Here is a 15,805-nt window from a genome sequence, read left to right on the forward strand (position 1 = left end):
TGTGTGTGTGTGGTGTGTATGGTTGTGTGAATGTGTGTGTGTGTGGTGTGTATGGTTGTGTGTGTGTATGTGTGTGTGTGTGTGTGGTGTGTATGGTTGTGTGTGTGTGTGTGTGTGGTGTGTATGTGTGTGTGTGGTGTGTATGGTTGTGTGTGTGTGTGTGTTTTGTTTTCTCTCGTTTGGTCTCCACTCGGTGGGTTTTTCTTGCTAATATCTTGCTGGTTTACATCTGTGTTTGTTTAGAGTCGTTTGTGGTTCCTTCTTTACACAGAACGGTTAAACGGTGGGAGCGGTTGGAGTAAACGCAACGTTACCAAGGAAACATCCCAAATGGTACCTTATTCCCTACGTAGTGCACAACTTTATACCAGCACCCATGGGCATAGTGCACTACGTAGGGGATAGTATCCCATTTGGGACGTAATTTCAAATGAACTACAAATACGACACAGATCATAAAGATCTCTGTTAACTAACAGTACATTGTCATTCACCCTTACAAACAAACACCCTCTTTTCTTACATTAAATCAAATGAACAACATCTGTTTTGTTCCCCTTTTATAGAAATCCGCAAGAGGAGGAAATCACTCAGACGGAAGTTTGACTCCTCCAAAGAGAAGAAAGAGAAAGAACGAGGTAAAGTACACACACACACGCACGCACGCAGGCAGGCAGGCAGGCAGGCAGGCAGGCAGGCAGGCAGGCAGGCAGGCAGGCAGGCAGGCAGGCAGGCAGGCAGGCAGGCAGGCAGGCAGGCAGGCAGGCAGGCAGGCAGGCAGGCAGGCAGGCAGGCAGGCAGGCAGGCAGGCAGGCAGGCAGGCAGGCAGGCAGGCAGGCAGGCAGGCAGGCAGGCAGGCAGGCAGGCAGGCAGGCAGGCAGGCAGGCAGGCAGGCAGGCAGGCAGGCAGGCAGGCAGGCAGGCAGGCAGGCAGGCAGGCAGGCAGGCAGGCAGGCAGGCAGGCAGGCAGGCAGGCAGGCAGGCAGGCAGGCAGGCAGGCAGGCAGGCAGGCAGGCAGGCAGGCAGGCAGGCAGGCAGGCAGGCAGGCAGGCAGGCAGGCAGGCAGGCAGGCAGGCAGGCAGGCAGGCAGGCAGGCAGGCAGGCAGGCAGGCAGGCAGGCAGGCAGGCAGGCAGGCAGGCAGGCAGGCAGGCAGGCAGGCAGGCAGGCAGGCAGGCAGGCAGGCAGGCAGGCAGGCAGGCAGGCAGGCAGGCAGGCAGGCAGGCAGGCAGGCAGGCAGGCAGGCAGGCAGGCAGGCAGGCAGGCAGGCAGGCAGGCAGGCAGGCAGGCAGGCAGGCAGGCAGGCAGGCAGGCAGGCAGGCAGGCAGGCAGGCAGGCAGGCAGGCAGGCAGGCAGGCAGGCAGGCAGGCAGGCAGGCAGGCAGGCAGGCAGGCAGGCAGGCAGGCAGGCAGGCAGGCAGGCAGGCAGGCAGGCAGGCAGGCAGGCAGGCAGGCAGGCAGGCAGGCAGGCAGGCAGGCAGGCAGGCAGGCAGGCAGGCAGGCAGGCAGGCAGGCAGGCAGGCAGGCAGGCAGGCAGGCAGGCAGGCAGGCAGGCAGGCAGGCAGGCAGGCAGGCAGGCACTTAACAAGCACACTAACCCTAGTCTAACCCAGTCTATGACTAAGTACTCATCTTTAAACCTGATGAGCTCATGCCTCAGAAGGTAAAGCAGGGTATTTAGTTACTTTATCTCTGAGACAGACTAACCCTGGTTGACGTAAAGTAGATCCAATACTCCTTCTATACACTACATAAGGAACATCTCCTTAATATGACATTTTTTTTTTCAATTGCTAACGTGCATTTGTCAAAACTGAAGTCACATTGTCAAAACTCTTCACACAGTCAGCGAAACAGAAGTGTATGTGGACCAAACTGGGAATCGTTTTTTCATTGCTTTCACACAAAATGCATTCAATGACCACATCCTCTGAAATCCATCAACTCTTTTCTCATCCATACTCCACCAAAGTGCAAAACTATATATTTGCAGCACGTTTTAAAACGCTAACACACTGTTTCCAAAACTGCTAAAAACACAATCAAAACAAAATGACGGAAAATGTGGTGCATTTCTGCAGTAACCAGAGAGAAACATATTGAACCTCTCAGCAGAATATTTAATCATTCCAAACACAGCGGATTGCAGTTTCAGCTGAAAGCCGACCCAAGTGTCCTGTTTTTAGTCTCGTTACCAAACAGACAAAAGAGGACGGCTTCGGAATGATTTAGTTTGGAAGCATGGATCAAGGAAGACAGGTTGGTGGGGAGAGAAGAGTGGTAGGGAGAGAGAGACATGTTGGTGGGGAGAGAAGAGTGGTAGGGAGAGAGAGACATGTTGGTGGGGAGAGAAGAGTGGTAGGGAGAGGGAGACATGTTGGTGGGGCAGAAGAGTGGCAGGGAGAGGGAGACATGTTGGTGGGGAGAGAAGAGTGGTAGGGAGAGGGAGACATGTTGGTGGGGAGAGAAGAGTGGTAGGGAGAGAGAGACATGTTGGTGGGGAGAGAAGAGTGGTAGGGAGAGAGAGACATGTTGGTGGGGAGAGAAGAATGGTAGGGAGAGGGAGACAGGTTGGTGGGGAGAGAAGAGTGGTAGGGAGAGGGAGACAGGTTGGTGGGGAGAGAAGAGTGGTAGAGAGAGAGAGACATGTTGGTGGGGAGAGAAGAGTGGTAGGGAGAGAGAGACATGTTGGTGGGGAGAGAAGAGTGGTAGGGAGAGAGAGACATGTTGGTGGGGAGAGAAGAGTTGTAGGGAGAGAGAGACATGTTGGTGGGGCAGAAGAGTGGCAGGGAGAGGGAGACATGTTGGTGGGGAGAGAAGAGTGGTAGGGAGAGAGAGACATGTTGGTGGGGCAGAAGAGTGGCAGGGAGAGAGAGACATGTTGGTGGGGAGAGAAGAGTGGTAGGGAGAGAGAGACATGTTAGTGGGGAGAGAAGAGTGGTAGGGAGCGGGAGACAGGTTGGTGGGGAGAGAAGAGTGGTAGGGAGACAGGTTGGTGGGCAGAAGAGTGGCAGGGAGAGGGAGACAGGTTGGTGGGGAGAGAAGAGTGGTAGGGAGAGGGATACAGGTTGGTGGGGCAGAAGAGTGGCAGGGAGAGGGAGACAGGTTGGTGGGGAGAGAAGAGTGGTAGGGAGAGAGATACATGTTGGTGGGGAGAGAAGAGTGGTAGGGAGAGAGAGACATGTTGGTGGGGAGAGAAGAGTGGTAGGGAGAGAGAGACATGTTGGTGGGGAGAGAAGAGTTGTAGGGAGAGAGAGACATGTTGGTGGGGCAGAAGAGTGGCAGGGAGAGGGAGACATGTTGGTGGGGAGAGAAGAGTGGTAGGGAGAGAGAGACATGTTGGTGGGGCAGAAGAGTGGCAGGGAGAGAGAGACATGTTGGTGGGGAGAGAAGAGTGGTAGGGAGAGAGAGACATGTTAGTGGGGAGAGAAGAGTGGTAGGGAGCGGGAGACAGGTTGGTGGGGAGAGAAGAGTGGTAGGGAGACAGGTTGGTGGGCAGAAGAGTGGCAGGGAGAGGGAGACAGGTTGGTGGGGAGAGAAGAGTGGTAGGGAGAGGGATACAGGTTGGTGGGGCAGAAGAGTGGTAGGGAGACAGGTTGGTGGGACAGAAGAGTGGCAGGGAGAGGGAGACAGGTTGGTGGGGAGAGAAGAGTGGTAGGGAGAGGGAGACAGGTTGGTGGGGAGAGAAGAGTGGCAGGGAGAGGGAGACAGGTTGGTGGGGCAGAAGAGTGGTAGGGAGAGGGAGACAGGTTGGTGGGGAGAGAAGAGTGGTAGGGAGAGGGAGACAGGTTGGTGGGGAGAGAAGAGTGGTAGGGAGAGGGAGACAGGTTGGTGGGGCAGAAGAGTGGCAGGGAGAGGGAGACAGGTTGGTGTGGAGAGAAGAGTGGCAGGGAGAGGGAGACAGGTTGGTGAGGAGAGAAGAGTGGTAGGGAGAGGGAGACAGGTTGGTGGGGAGAGAAGAGTGGCAGGGAGAGGGAGACAGGTTGGTGGGGAGAGAAGAGTGGTAGGGAGAGGGAGACAGGTTGGTGGGGCAGAAGAGTGGTAGGGAGAGGGAGACAGGTTGGTGGGGAGAGAAGAGTGGCAGGGAGAGGGAGACAGGTTGGTGGGGAGAGAAGAGTGGCAGGGAGAGGGAGACAGGTTGGTGGGGAGAGAAGAGTGGCAGGGAGAGGGAGACAGGTTGGTGGGGAGAGAAGAGTGGCAGGGAGAGGGAGACATGTTGGTGGGGAGAGAAGAGTGGCAGGGAGAGGGAGACAGGTTGGTGGGGAGAGAAGAGTGGCAGGGAGAGGGAGACAGGTTGGTGGGGCAGAAGAGTGGTAGGGAGAGGGAGACAGGTTGGTGGGGCAGAAGAGTGGCAGGGAAAGGAAGAATGCGTGGAGGACAAAGGAGAGGAAGACCAAGAGCGGTGGTCTCTGATGAGATAAGGGCCACAATTATTGACCATGTTGTAAACCATGCTCTCTCTTTGAGAGAGGCCGGTTTAAGGGTGCAACCAAATCTGCAGCGTTCAACAGTTACATCAAAAGTAGGAATTTCCCGGCAAAACAACAGGTGAGATGTCTGTTCAATAACCAAACAGGGTGCATTCGCAGCTATGGGTAATGTAAAGTACTGTAAAACTGTGGATGTACTGTATTTTAGAGAGTAATGGAGCTGGATGCCAGGCAACCTGCACATACATTCATCTTTGTGGATGAAGCTGAATTCAACCTGGCAAAAACACACCGCAGAGGAAGAAATGTGATTGGACAGAGAGGAGTTAACATCACAATGTGATTGGACAGAGAGTAACCGTGGATGTCCCAGGCCAGAGAGGAGCTAACATCACAATGTGATTGGACAGAGAGCAACCGTGGATGTCCCAGGACAGAGAGCAACCGTGGATGTCCCAGGACAGAGAGCAACTGTGGATGTCCCAGGACAGAGAGCAACCGTGGATGTCCCAGGACAGAGAGCAACCGCGGATGTCCCAGGACAGAGAGCAACTGTGGATGTCCCAGGACAGAGAGCAACCGTGGATGTCCCAGGACAGAGAGGAGCTAACATCACAATGTGATTGGACAGGTCAGAGAGGAGCTAACATCACAATGTGATTGGACAGGTCAGAGAGGAGCTAACATCACAATGTGATTGGACAGAGAGCAACCGTGGATGTCCCAGGCCAGAGAGGAGCTAACATCACAATGTGATTGGACAGAGAGCAACTGTGGATGTCCCAGGCCAGAGAGGAGCTAACATCACAAAGTGATTGGACAGAGAGCAACCGTGGATGTCCCAGGCCAGAGAGGAGCTAACATCACAATGTGATTGGACACAGAGCAACTGTGGATGTCCCAGGTCAGAGAGGAGCAAACATCACAATGTGATTGGACAGAGAGCAACCGTGGATGTCCCAGGCCAGAGAGGAGCTAACATCACAATGTGATTGGACAGGTCAGAGAGGAGCTAACATCACAATGTGATTGGACAGAGAGCAACCGTGGATGTCCCAGGTCAGAGAGGAGCTAACATCACAATGTGATTGGACAGAGAGTAACCGTGGATGTCCCAGGCCAGAGAGGAGCTAACATCACAATGTGATTGGACAGAGAGCAACCGTGGATGTCCCAGGCCAGAGAGGAGCTAACATCACAATGTGATTGGACAGAGAGCAACCGTGGATGTCCCAGGCCAGAGAGGAGCTAACATCACAATGTGATTGGACAGAGAGCAACCGTGGATGTCCCAGGCCAGAGAGGAGCTAACATCACAATGTGATTGGACAGAGAGCAACCATGGATGTCCCAGGCCAGAGAGGAGCTAACATCACAATGTGATTGGACAGAGAGTAACCGTGGATGTCCCAGGCCAGAGAGGAGCTAACATCACAATGTGATTGGACAGAGAGCAACCGTGGATGTCCCAGGCCAGAGAGGAGCTAACATCACAATGTGATTGGACAGAGAGTAACCGTGGATGTCCCAGGCCAGAGAGGATCTAACATCACAATGTGATTGGACAGAGAGCAACCGTGGATGTCCCAGGACAGAGAGGAGCTAACATCACAATGTGATTGGACAGAGAGCAACCGTGGATGTCCCAGGCCAGAGAGGAGCTAACATCACAATGTGATTGGACAGAGAGTAACCGTGGATGTCCCAGGCCAGAGAGGATCTAACATCACAATGTGTGCAGCACCGTCCGATGATGGTTTGCTGTTACACAAACCACTCATTGACCCCTACAATACAGAGAGGCTCATTTATTTTCTGGATGACCTGAATAATCGACTTGTGCCAGCGGAGGAGAGGGGCAAGAAACTCCCCTACCTTCGTTGTTGTGTGGGATAATGTGTCATCCCACCACTCTGCTGCAGTCACAGACTGGTTTGCTGCACATCCCAGGATGTCAGAACTATCCCTGCCTCCATACTCCCCCTTCCTAAACCCCATAGAGGAGGTTTTCTCTGAGTGGAGGTGGAAGGTTTATGACCAACATCCACATGACCAGATGTCCTTACTGGAGGCCATGAATGCGGGGTGTGGAGACACTTCTCCTGGAGACTGCCAGGGTGTGGAGACACTTCTCCTGAAGACTGCCAGGGTGTGGAGACACTTCTCCTGAAGACTGCCAGGGTGTGGAGACACTTCTCCTGAAGACTGCCAGGGTGTGGAGACACTTATCCTGAAGATACTTTCCAAGATGCATCACCAGAGAAGATATAAGATGTGATGTTGATGAGAACTTGTGGCCAAATGCAGGAGAGAGGGAGAACTAGAACCCTCACAGTACTCTACAGTATGAGTGATTATACTATACATGTTGATGAGAACTAGAACCCTCACAGTACTGTACAGTATGAGTGTTATAGTACACATGTTGATGAGAACTAGAACCCTCACAGTACTGTACAGTATGAGTGTTATAGTACACATGTTGATGAGAACTAGAACCCTCACAGTACTGTACAGTAGGAGTGTTATACTATACATGCTGATGAGAACTAGAGCCGACAGAATTATAAATATTTAACTTTCATAAAATCACAAGTGTAATACATCCAAATAAAGCTTAACTTCTTGTTAATCCAGCCGCTGTGTCAGATTCCAAAAAGGCTTTACGGCGAAAGCACACCATGCGATTATCTGAGGACAGCGCCCCACATACAAAAGCATGAAAAACATATTTCAACCAGGCAGGTGTGCCACAAAATTCAGAAATAGCGATATAATACATGTCTTACCTTTGATGATCCTCAGTTGGCACTCCAAAAGGTCCCAGATACATCACAAATGGTCCTTTTGTTCGATAATGTCCTTCTTTATATCCATAAAATCTCAGTTTAGCTGGCGCGCTTCAGTCAATAATCCACCCAGTTTCCCTCCATCAAAATACATACAAAATGAATCCCAAACGTTACTAATAAACTTTGCCAAACAAGTCTAACAATGTTTATAATCAAACCTTAGGTACCCTAATACGTAAATAAATGATAAAATCTAAGACGGAGAATCGTTATTGTCTTTACCGGAGAAAAATATCAAAGAACACGTTCTCTTCCATGCGCTTGGAAACACTACAGCCAAAATGGGAGGCACCTAGAAAAACTACAATATCTGGCTGATTTTTACAAAAACAAGCCTGAAACTCTTTCTAAAGACTGTTGACATCTAGTGGAAGCCCTAGGAACTGCAATCTGGGAGGACTTCGCCTTATAATAAAAGTGACAGCCATTGAAACTAGTGGAAGGCAGAATTCTTTTGGGGGGGGATGGTTTGTCCTCGGGGTTTCGCCTGCCATATCAGTTATGTTATACTCACAGACATTATATTAACAGTTTTAGAAACGTTAGAGTGTTTTCTATCCAAATCTACCAATTATATGCATATCCTAGCTTCTGGGCCTGAGTAACAGGCAGTTTACTTTGGGCACGCTTTTCATCCGGATGTGAAAATACTGCCCCCTACCCAAGAGAGGTTTTAACAAGTGACATCAATAAGGGATCATAGCTTTCACCTGGATTCACCTGGTCAGTCAATGTCATGGAAAGAGCAGGTGTTCCTAATGTTTTGTACAATTAGTCACACAGTGTGTGTGACTAATTGACTAATACCTGTCACATGATCAGCCACTGTTGTCGTGCTCACTGTACTGAGCTCGATCTCAACCACGAGGCAAGGGGTTCTTCATAGTGTAGATGATTCACTGTTGCAATGTTTTGTCTGTAGTAGATATTTGTAAACACTGCCTCCAGAGTGCATGCACACTGACACACTCTCATAAACATGGGTAGGATTGATTAGTCTAGCCTGGACAGAACAGGTCCAGCTAGACAGCCTCTTGTCTTACCAAGGGATAGGATTGATTAGGCTAGCCTGGACCAGACATGTCCAGCTAAACAGCCTCGTCTTACTCAGGGATAGGCTTGATTAGTCTAGCTTGGACCTGTCCGGTCCAGCTAGACAGCCTCTTGTCTTACCCAGGGATAGGGTTGATTAGGCAAACCAGGACAGAACAGGTCCAGCTGGACAGCGTCTTGTCTTACCCAGGGATAGGATTGATTAGTCTAGCCTGGACAGAACAGGTCCAGCTAGACCATGTGTTGTATTAGGCTTACACCAAAGCAGTGGTCAGCCAATCTGTCAGCTAGCTACACAGGACAGGACAGGGCTAGGGCCAGCCTGTTGTGTTGTTTTACCTTGCGTTGGGGTTAGCCAACCCACCTGTTGATTAAGCTAGCTATCTAGGCCAGGGCAATGACTAGCCTGTTGATTATCCAGATAATGGCCAACCTGTTGTCTTTCTTACCCCAGAACAGTGGCCAGCCAATCTGCCTAGGCTAGCGACAGGCAAGGGCAGTGGCCAACCTTTTGATGTACCTAGAGAAGCCTGTTTGTTGTTAGGGCCCAGCTAGCCCGTCTGTTAATGTACCTAGAGAAGACTGTCTGTTGTTAGGGCCCAGCTAGCCCGTCTGTTAATGTACCTAGAGAAGACTGTCTGTTGTTAGGGCCCAGCTAGCCAGTCTGTTAATGTACCTAGAGAAGACTGTCTGTTGTTAGGGCCCAGCTAGCCAGTCTGTTAATGTACCTAGAGAAGACTGTCTGTTGTTAGGGCCCAGCTAGCCAGTCTGTTAATGTACCTAGAGAAGACTGTCTGTTGTTAGGGCCCAGCTAGCCAGTCTGTTAATGTACCTAGAGAAGACTGTCTGTTGTTAGGGCCCAGCTAGCCAGTCTGTTAATGTACCTAGAGAAGACTGTCTGTTTATAATGGACTGAATGATCAAATCCTGTTGCTGCATGATTATTTAGCTGTGACATATACAGGTGAAGTTAAGATCCTACATCTGCCGTGTTCTTTCTCTCGTTTATTCATGCTAACTGTATTTGGCGCCTGCTGGTAGCAATACAGCGTGGAGAAGAGGGTAGTGATACAGCGTGAAGAGGAGGCGTGGAGAGGATGGTGGTGATACAGCGTGGAGAGGAGGGTAGTGATACAGCGTGGAGAGGAGGGTAGTGATACAGCGTGGAGAGGAGGCGTGGAGAGGAGGGTAGTGATACAGCGTGGAGAGAAGGGTAGTGATACAGTGTGGAGAGGAGGCGTGGAGAGGAGGGTAGTGATACAGCGTGGAGAGGAGGGTAGTGATACAGTGTGGAGAGGAGGGTAGTGATACAGTGTGGAGAGGAGGCGTGGAGAGGAGGGTAGTGATACAGTGTGGAGAGGAGGGTAGTGATACAGCGTGGAGAGAAGGGTAGTGATACAGCGTGGAGAGGAGGCGTGGAGAGGAGGGTAGTGATACAGCGTGGAGAGGAGGGTAGTGATACAGTGTGGAGAGGAGGCGTGGAGAGGGGGGTAGTGATACAGTGTGGAGAGGAGGGTAGTGATACCCCTGGGTTCATTTACATTCTGTCACATACTCTTACATTGCATTCTGTTTCTCTCTCTGATTACCTCCACCCTTAGCCCATAACTATTGTGCGCTCTTAGCCAGTGGCGGACTTAGGCATAGGCGACATGGGCATCTTGCGGCATGGGATCCCCGAAACAAAAACATTTTTTTTAAATAATAATATTCAGAATGGTACATTTGCGTGATCGTTTTTCTATCGCTCATTTGCACATCATGTCAATGATATCATGTCACCGTGTGGTACTGTGGGTCAATTAACCTTGTCGGAGTGGGCGCAACAACATTCCCAATGATGTTTCCTCCAACAAACATTAATCATATTGCTGGCCTGAGTTGAACTAGCTACCGTATTGTTAGCGAAGTCATTCATGGTTTATCATAACAGGGACACACATCTGCTTTTGTGTGTGTAGTTATCCGTTTATCTGTCAAACTCTGCAGGGGGGTCCAGAATGTAGCTACTGTGTCACAGCCAGTTAGCATAGGCCTACAGAGCTAGCTTATGGTCCTGTAATTCAAATGAGGACAGCTACTAGCTAGATAGCTTATTAGCTAGTTGGAAAGCTAGCTTATTAGACAGTTAGTCACCTAGCCCGCTAGTCAACAAGCCACATGCTGGCTAATTAGCCAGTTAGCTTGATAACCAGTGACAGGAGGATTTAGCTAGTTGTGTGCCGACCCATCTGGTACCTCTGATGTACCTACCCACACCTGTCCATGGCTTTCGTGTACTGTACCTTTGGACCGGCTTCAAGTAAAGTATTAGATGAGAGAGAGAGAGAGAGAGAGAAAGGCCTGTGGTGTTGATGGTATCCTCAATGAAATGATCAAATATACAGACAACAAATTCCAATTGGCTATACTAAAACTCTTTAACATCATACTTAGCTCTGGCATCTTCCCCAATATTTGGAACCAAGGACGGATCACCCCAATCCACAAAAGTGGAGACAAATTTGACCCCAATAACTACCGTGGAATATGTGTCAACAGTAACCTTGGGAAAATCCTCTGCATTATTATTAACAGCAGACTCGTACATTTCCTCAATGAAAACAATGTACTGAGCAAATGTCAAATTGGCTTTTTACCAAATTACCTACAACAGACCATGTATTCACCCTGCACACCCTAATTGACAACCAAACAAACCAAAACAAAGGCAAAGTCTTCTCATGCTTTGTTGATTTCAAAAAAGCCTTTGACTCAATTTGGCATGAGGGTCTGCTATAAAAACTGATGGAAAGTGGTGTTGGGGGTAAAACATACGACATTATAAAATCCATGTACACAAACAACAAGTGTGCGGTTAAAATTGGCAAAAAACACACACATTTCTTCACACAGGGTCGTGGGGTTAGACAGGGATGCAGCTTAAGCCCCACCCTCTTCAACATATATATCAACGAATTGGCGCGGGCACTAGAAAAGTCTGCAGCACCCGGCCGATGATCTGGTGCTTCTGTCACCAACCAAGGAGGGCCTACAGCAGCACCTAGATCTTATGCACAGATTCTGTCAGACCTGGGCCCTGACAGTAAATCTCAGTAAGACCAAAATAATGGTGTTCCAAAAAAGGTCCAGTCACCAGGACCACAAATACAAATTCCATCTAGACACTGTTGCCCTAGAGCACACAAAAAACTATACATACCTTGGCCTAAACATCAGCGCCACAGGTAACTTCCACAAAGCTGTGAACGATCTGAGAGACAAGGCAAGAAGGGCATTCTATGCCATCAAAATAAACATAAATTTCAACATACCAATTAGGATTTGGCTAAAAATACTTGAATCAGTCATAGAGCCCATTGCCCTTTATGGTTGTGAGGTCTGGGGTCCGCTCACCAACCAAGACTTCACAAAATGGGACAAACACCAAATTGAGACACTGCACGCAGAATTCTGCAAAAATATCCTCCGTGTACAACGTAGAACACCAAATAATGCATGCAGAGCAGAATTAGGCCGATACCCACTAATTATCAAAATCCAGAAAAGAGCCGTCAAATTCTACAACCACCTAAAAGGAAGTGATTCACAAACCTTCCATAACAAAGCCATCACCTACAGAGAGATGAACCTGGAGAAGAGTCCCCTAAGCAAGCTGGTCCTGGGGCTCTGTTCACAAACACAAACACACCCTACAGAGCCCCAGGACAACAGCACAATTAGACCCAACCAAATCATGAGAAAACAAAAAGATAATTACTTGACACATTGGAAAGAATTAACAAAAAAACAGAGCAAACTAGAATGCTATTTGGCCCTAAACAGAGAGTACACAGCGGCAGAATACCTGACCACTGTGACTGACCCAAAATTAAGGAAAGCTTTGACTATGTACAGACTCAGTGAGCATAGCCTTGCTATTGAGAAAGGCCGCCGTAGGCAGACATGGCTCTCAAGAGAAGACAGGCTATGTGCTCACTGCCCACAAAATGAGGTGGAAACTGAGCTGCACTTCCTAACCTCCTGCCCAATGTATGACCATATTAGAGAGACATATTTCCCTCAGATTACACAGATCCACAAAGAATTCGAAAACAAATCCAAATTTGAAAAACTCCCATATCTACTGGGTGAAATTCCACAGTGTGCCATCACAGCAGCAAGATGTGTGACCTGTTGCCACGAGAAAAGGGCAACCAGTGAAGAACACACACCATTGTAAATACAACCCATATTTATGCGTATTTATTTTATCTTGTGTCCTTTAACCATTTGTACATTGTTAAAACACTGTGTATATATATATATAATATGACATGTGTAATGTCTTTCCTGTTTTGAAACCTCTGTATGTGTAATGTTTACTGTTAATAGAGAGAGAGAGAGAGAGAGAGAGAGAGAGAGAGAGAGAGAGAGAGAGAGAGAGAGAGAGAGAGAGAGAGAGAGAGAGAGAGAGGTGTTCAGGATCAGTCAACCCTTACAGTATCCTTAGAGCTTTACTTCTGGGCACAGTCTGCCGTGTGTGTGATATCAACACATTATTTACGAAATGTTTAAATTGCCTAATGTCAGCCCCTTAACAAGGCATTAGCACCTTAGAATCAGTAGAACAACCACAGTCCTTACTGTTAGATATAAATACTTTACAGAGAACAGTCAACACAGGTCCTTACTGTTAGATATAAAGACTTTACAGAGAACAGTCAACACAGGTCCTTACTGTTAGATATAAAGACTTTACAGAGAACAGTCAACACAGGTCCTTACTGTTAGATATAAAGACTTTACAGAGAACAGTCAACGCAGGTCCTTACTGTTAGATATAAAGACTTTACAGAGAACAGTCAACGCAGGTCCTTACTGTTAGATATAAAGACTTTACAGAGAACAGTCAACGCAGGTCCTTACTGTTAGATATAAAGACTTTACAGAGAACAGTCAACGCAGGTCCTTACTGTTAGATATAAAGACTTTACAGAGAACAGTCAACACAGGTCCTTACTATTAGATATAAAGACTTTACAGAGAACAGTCAACACAGGTCCTTACTGTTAGATATAAAGACTTTACAGAGAACACAGGTCGGGCTGGCAGGTTCTTCTTATTGTCTAACTAAACAGAAAGCAGAGGGCAAGTTTTAGCAAGTCAACACTTGCTCCAAGACATGATGTCTTATCTAAAAACATTAGGGTTGCTTAATGGGAGACTGGAGACAAAGGAGACTGGAGACAAAGGAGACTGGAGGAGTTTCGGCCTAAATACGGGGGCGGGTGGGGGTGTTACCATAGAGATACAGTTCTGTTATTGTAAAGGTATACCGTTGGAGTCGAAACCTCACTCCCCAGCTTGAAATATCTATGTTCACGTCTCCTTATATAGTATAATTGGCTAAGATGTTTGTCAAGCGGGCAGTCCTGTGTGTTTGCTAGGTAGAGGTTCCCTGGTTGGAGCCCAGTGAGGGACAGGGACAGGGACAGGGACAGGGACTGGGATTGGGACAGGGTCAGGGACAGGGACAGGGACAGGGACAGGGACTGGGACAGGGACTGGGATTGGGATTAGGACAGGGACAGGGACAGGAACTGGGACAGGAACTGGGACAGGGATAGGGACAGGGACAGGGACAGGTACAGGGACAGGGACAGGGACATGGACAGGGACTGGGATTGGGACAGGAACTGGGACAGGGACTGGGACTGGGACACGGACACGGACATGGACAGGGACTGGGATTTGGATTGGGACTGGGACTAGGATTGGGACAGTGACAGGGACAGGGACAGGGATTGGGACAGTGACAGTGACAGGGACAGGGACAGGGACTGGGACTGGGACTGGGATTGCGACAGTGACAGGGACAGGGACTGGCACAGGGAAGTAAGCTATACTGTTAAGCAAGCACAGTGACACCTGTTATACTGTGTTTACGGTTGAGTTGCCTTGCTGTCTGTCTTCTAGCTGTGACTGTAGGTTACATCTCAAATGGCACCCTATTCCCTATATACCGCACTACTTTTGCACATCACTAATATGGCGCTGGTCAAACGTAGTGCACTATATAGGAAATAGGGTGCCATTTGTGATGGCCATGGTTGTTTGACTAATAGGATGTATCCTAATCCTCTTGAAACCTCCTCTCACTGCCACTCTCTACGACCTAGGGACAATTAGGCCAGATTACAATGACAGGCCAGAACTCACACAGCAACATGGTCCCATTCAAATGTGTAAAAATAGTGACATTTAAGCCTTGTATGTACTGTATGTGCAACTAGCGATGACATACTATATATCGCGACATTAAAATAATGGCATTTTACTGTTGTGTTTTATTGACACCAAAATGTTATATGTCACCAGAACCATGTACATAGAGAGAGTGACCAACTTTAAGAATTTAAAGTATACTATATATTTTTAACATTCAGTTACATAGTATTGGTTATTGTAATGTTAATGTTGAGCTAACATGGCTGCCATAGAATGTTGTAGTGTCATGTTAATTAATGCATCATAATGTAGAACCCCCAGAACCTCTCTAAATTACATGGCTCTGTCACCAAAGGTGAGGAAAACACAGGAATATACAACAGGGATCAGTGTTCCTCAGATCTGCGAGTTTAAACTGAATATAAGGAGGGTATTTAGGGGAAGGGGTTGTTTATGGATGGGGTCAAAGTGTAATACGTAGGGCAGTGGTTTCCAACTTTTTCTAGCATGAGAGCTACTTTAAAAAACTAGAATATGTCACGAGCTACATTTTATTTCAAATAGGCACATTCTTCTCTTCTCCCATGTATCTCCTTCCCCGGGTCCTTACTGTACAAGAAAAAGTAGTGTCCTATGTTTTCTGTCAATATACCTGGTAAAATAATGGTTCATAAACAACTCTAAGGGGGGGGGCTATAAACTCTGTGATAATCTGTTCCCAAATTATGTTTTATATTTTCCCAAATTATGTTCTCAGTTTTTATTTTCACTCTTAAAATTAGAATTGTTCAAATGGATGTTCTGAGTCCATGTCAATGGTTCAATCACTGGGCAGGAAGAAAAGTTACACATTTAGATTTTTGAGTGCAGTTGCCCTTTAAATGTGCGTCTGGCCCTTTAATTGCGCATCTAGCTAGTGAGGAATGTGCCATCTAATGGCTGCTGATAATTTCACGGCAAAGTTGGAAAATGACAACTAATAGATACAAATGATACAGTGCCTTCGGAAAGTATTCAGACCCCTTGGTTTCATCAATCTACACACAATATCCTATAATGACATAGTAAAAACAGGTCTTTAGAATTTTTGGTTTATTTATATAAAAAAGAACAACTGAAATATCAAGTTTACATAAGAATTCAGATCCTTTACTCAGTACTTTGTTGAAGCACCTTTGGCAGCAATTACAGCCTTGAGTCTTCTTGGGTATGACACTACAAGCTTGGCACACCTGTATTTGGGGACTTTCTCCCATTCTTCTCT

The 15,805-nt window shown here is 47.9% G+C and overlaps 1 protein-coding gene across 2 annotated transcripts in view; it reads left to right on the top strand.

Moving 5' to 3' along the window:
- Positions 1–15,805, top strand: part of LOC110532909 (rho GTPase-activating protein 6) — a 119,678-nt gene that overhangs the window by 87,200 nt on the left and 16,673 nt on the right. For both annotated transcript variants that reach the window (XM_036987294.1, XM_036987295.1), the window contains exon 3: positions 567–638. In XM_036987294.1, coding sequence (XP_036843189.1) covers positions 567–638 — 72 coding nt within the window. The remainder of the gene's footprint in view (positions 1–566; positions 639–15,805) is intronic.

Source organism: Oncorhynchus mykiss, chromosome 9 (genome assembly GCF_013265735.2).
Source record: "Oncorhynchus mykiss isolate Arlee chromosome 9, USDA_OmykA_1.1, whole genome shotgun sequence".
Lineage (NCBI taxonomy): Eukaryota > Metazoa > Chordata > Actinopteri > Salmoniformes > Salmonidae > Oncorhynchus > Oncorhynchus mykiss.